This window comes from Merops nubicus, unplaced genomic scaffold (genome assembly GCF_000691845.1).
Source record: "Merops nubicus isolate BGI_N331 unplaced genomic scaffold, ASM69184v1 Scaffold52925, whole genome shotgun sequence".
Lineage (NCBI taxonomy): Eukaryota > Metazoa > Chordata > Aves > Coraciiformes > Meropidae > Merops > Merops nubicus.
Window position 1 is genome coordinate 1 of NW_008608675.1, and position 4,674 is coordinate 4,674.

General features: G+C 39.8%; 1 protein-coding gene across 1 annotated transcript; it reads left to right on the forward strand.

The window, feature by feature from the left end:
- Window positions 1-311: 311 nt before the first annotated feature.
- BMI1 (BMI1 proto-oncogene, polycomb ring finger) lies at window positions 312-3,947 on the forward strand (the record flags this gene model as incomplete). The annotated part of the gene is made up of 8 exons (XM_008940300.1): window positions 312-408; window positions 1,138-1,193; window positions 1,320-1,370; window positions 1,633-1,741; window positions 1,832-1,877; window positions 2,427-2,525; window positions 2,962-3,042; window positions 3,130-3,947. Coding segments are annotated over 8 exons (869 nt in total), but the record flags the coding sequence as incomplete, so codon positions are not given.
- Window positions 3,948-4,674: the final 727 nt, after the last annotated feature.

Sequence of the window (4,674 nt, forward strand, 5' to 3'; positions counted from 1 at the left end):
AAACCCCCGCGAGGTGTTCGGCACCGCCGCTCTCCACCTCCCCGACGAGCTGGGAAATCGGTGTCCCGGCCGCGGAGCAGTTTTTCTGACGACGGCCCTACGGTCTTTGTTAAAGTCATAATATATGTACTCTAAGCGTCTCCTTTTCATGGTAATTGCAGCTTATTTGGGTATTTGTTTAGCTTAAGCAGCGCTGCTGACGTTGGACGATTTGCTTTAGCTTGCATAGTTTAGAAAATCGCACCTCTATCTATGCATATCTGAGCGTCAACTACGACCATCACTAAAAGGCTTTCGTGTTTGACTTACAGTCTGTAAGACATGTATCGTGCGCTACTTGGAGACCAGCAAGTATTGTCCTATCTGTGATGTCCAAGTTCACAAAACTCGACCTCTTTTGAATATAAGGTAGGAGAAAACTGCAGTTTGAACCCTGCATCCCTTGTTATACTTTATAGGGGGAGACCAGCAGTAGTCCTGTCGATGTTATCTCTCAGTCTGTCATTTAAATCTGAAAGGACTTGTCAATTTACAAGCTAACTCCTGTGTATGCTCTCTCTTTGGAGTTTTTAGTCATTGATTGAAATTGAAGATTTCTCTGGATGGGAGACAGAAAGTTTTTGTCGGTCTTTTTATTTTTTTTTTTAATTTTTTTTTTTTTTGCATATGCCAACCATTGATGCAATCCCTCTCCCCCATTCTCATGTGTGTCATCCCGACATTTTTTACCTCCCTCTGCTTTCTGTATCTCCCACACATGCTTCACTCCACCAACAGCTCCTGCTCAGGAAAACTCGCTGAAACTTTCCAAGCTAGGAGGCAAAAGCCTGTAACACGTGCTTCTCCTTTCAGAAATACTTGTCTTCTCCATGCCACTCTTTTATCTTTTTATTTTCTAGAGAGGACATGTAGTTTTTCAGGCCTTCCTTCAGTCCAAGAGAATTATTTTTCAGTTGTGGTAGCATGGATGAGTTTTGTTTTATAGCGGTATTTAGAGCAGTGCTAGTTTGATTACAAGGTCTTCTGAGCTGATTTTTAATGACCAGCCTCCTATTTATGACTAACTCCCACTGCTGCTTGGATTAAAGTGTCACTTCATCTGCTTAATTTGATGTTTTGGGGTTGTTCTTTTTTCAGGTCAGATAAAACTCTCCAAGATATTGTATACAAGCTAGTACCAGGCCTTTTCAAAAGTAAGTAGTTAAAATGAGGCTTTTTTTTCTGAAAAGTAGAAAAACAAAACTAGAGCTGCTAACCTGTAGTAATACCAGGAGTTACAGAGTATATACTAAAAGAAAACTATATGCTTTTCCATTTAGATGAAATGAAAAGAAGAAGGGATTTTTATGCTGCTCATCCATCAGCTGATGGTAAAAGCTTCTTGTTCACAACTTTAATAAATGTAGCATTGCCCTAGATACTTTATGGTTTCTTTTTTAATTTATAAATTATGTATTGTCATGACAGAATTTTAAGAAGTAAATTCAGCACAGTAAAAGTTTATTGTTTTAACAGTTGGGTAGCTTTAACTCATAATCTTACTGTGGAGAATTTTTTTTCTTGTTACTGAGAATTGCCATTCTTCCTGATTTGAATTTCAAAACGTAAATTATTGTGGAAATTTCTGCGCAGCTGCCAATGGCTCTAATGAAGACAGGGGAGAAGTGGCTGACGAAGACAAAAGAATTATAACAGACGACGAGATAATAAGCTTATCCATTGAATTCTTTGACCAGAATAGGCAAGTTCCAGAATGGCAATATTTTATGTTTACCTGACCAATAGCAGCTAAATTTATTATTTGTTGTAATTATTTCACTTCTTCCCACAGACTGGAACGAAAAGGAAACAAGGAGAAGGACAAATCAAAGGAAGAGGTAAATAACTTTTCCTTACTCTAGAGGAAAGAGTAACAGATACAAACAGCTTTGGGGCAGGTTGGCAGCTGGAAAAAAATACATAGGTATGTGTATCTAGAACAAAAGAAGCACATCTCCTGTTGTGGCACTAGATGTGGAAGAGGTCAAACATCTTCATACAGCTGTATTTGTAAGCAACTTTTTAAACGAAAAAATACCTGCAGTGTTGCTTTTAAAGTGGGTCTGATTTTTTTGTCAGATTCTGCAATAAATTTTTTATTAATTTTAAAAAACATTATGTAATGTATATATTCTAAAAAGGTATTTACTGTGAGACAAAAATCTTTATGTGTAAAATTAGTTGCATTTTTAATTACTTATTCTGGAACTGTAATTTATTACCTATTTCTGCCGTTCCTTACAAGGCAGCAGAAACTGTTATATTATAATAAATAATTTACTAAAGAGCATTTTAAAAAAAGCCATCAACATAAAATCTTGGAGTACAACTTGGGCAGGGATAATTGCTTGTGCTCAGTAGACTGATTTTCTTTCCTATGCCATCAGGTGAATGACAAAAGATACTTGCGCTGCCCAGCAGCAATGACAGTGATGCATCTAAGAAAGTTCCTGCGGAGTAAAATGGATATACCTAACACTTTCCAGGTACTTATGAGGAAAGGGTGATTTTATTTTTATTTTTTTTAAGTCAGTCTTGCTATTCTAAGCCTAGTAACTCTGCTGAGCACTCATTTCCTCATTACAGCCAGCTCCAGCAAGTGCTAACTGCCAGGTATTTCTGATGTGTGCAATATGTTGATGGGGTTCTGAACATTATTTTTAAGGTATCTATCTGGGGAGTTTGGTGACACTGTAATTTTTTACTGCTGTGACTATCGAGGTATCAAGAATTTACTCCTTAATGTATTTAAAGCATATTTAATAGCTCTGAAAATTCCCTATTCCCTGCTGGTTTTGGTGTAGCATTTTTTTTCAGTTTTCTGATATACACAGCAGCAGGGCTCCTTTCACCTGGGAGCCATCGTACACTGGGGGTAAATACCTGGTTGCTCCTTAATGCGAGGCTTCGTATTTTGAACAGATCGATGTGATGTACGAAGAGGAGCCTCTGAAGGATTACTACACCCTAATGGATATTGCCTACATCTACACCTGGAGGCGGGTGAGTACAGCCAGCATGCCTCCCCTGGGGGAGTGTGGGTCGTGGCCCGGGGAGGGTGCTTACCAGGGTCTCCCCTTTGCCTTGCAGAACGGGCCTCTGCCCCTAAAATACCGTGTCCGACCTACTTGCAAGAGGATGAAGATCAGTCACCAGAGGGAAGGCCTGAATAATAGCGGAGAGCTGGAAAGTGACTCTGGGAGCGACAAGGCGAGCAGCCCGGCGGGGGGCGTCCCCTCCACCTCCTCCTGTTTGCCCAGCCCCAGCACGCCGGTCCAGTCTCCTCACCCCCAGTTTCCCCACATCTCCAGCACCATGAACGGCACCAGCAGCAGCCCCAGCAGTAACCACCAGTCCTCCTTTACCAACAGAGTGCGGAAAACGTCGATAAATGGCTCCTCGGCCACTTCATCTGGTTGACATGCCAACCAGGCTACCACCCCCACCCCTCCTTTATATAGATCTCTCCATGCCATTACAGCTTTATAGATGCTAATCCATGTGACTATCGTCCAAATTGCTTTCTTAAGTAGTGACACTGAACTTGGCTATAAAAGGCAGACTGGGTGACATTCAGGATGGACGCTAATGGAAACGCGAGATTGAAATGTAAATTGTTTTCAGAGGACTGGGAAGCAAACAAAAGTGACACCTTCACCTGCTCTGAGTGATGCGGAGTTGTTTCCGTCCCCATCATCTGGACTCGGGAGTCTCCAGAAGCCGATACAAATCCCGGGAAGCAGTTTGTTAATCCAGACTAACTCCTCCATTGCGTTCTCTTTGATTGTTTGTTCTTACGCTGTTTTGTGAACCTGTAGGAAGCAAGTGCTTTTTCATCTTGAAATCCAACAAAATGGAAAGAATATGCATAGAATAATGCATATATGTAGCCATGTCACTGTGAATAACAATTTTTGCGTATTAGCCATTTTGATCCTTATGTTGCATCTTTTACTTCTCTGTTGCTGCGCAAAACCGATCAAAAGAAAAGTAAACTTCAGTTTTACAATCTGAATGCCTAAAAGCGGGTATTACCGTTTTATTTACTGACTTGTTTAAATGATTCGCTTTTGTAAGAATCAGATGGCATTATGCTTATTGTACAATGCCATATTGGTATATGACATAACAGGAAACAGTATTGTATGATATATTTATAAATACTATAAAGAAAATATTGTGTTTCATGCACTCATGATATGGTTGTTAAATTTCTAAACTGGTTCGACCCTTGCAGATGCCACCTGTTTGAGCCTTGCTCATGCTGCAAGAAACAGTTTGTGTGAGAGCTACAGTATTGGGAAAGCACATTCGAGTCTCCAATAACCTGGAGGCAATTGGCAATCTTAAAAGGATTTTACTCACTTTGTCTTTTTTTCCAAGTGATATATTTTTACTTCACCAAAAGTTGAAGTGATGCAGTGAAGAAGAAGGAAAAAAAAAACAAAAAAAAAAGTTAAGGGATGTGGAAGTCTTTGACCTGTTTGATTACCTTTTTATTATTTGGAGTGGTGGGACTGATTGGTTTGTTTTTGGTTTTGTTTTTGTTTTTAAAGCACATGGAATCATTACAGAAGCCATAAACTATTTGGTATAAATTTTAAGGAACCAGCAAGTTGCTGGATGAAGGCATTT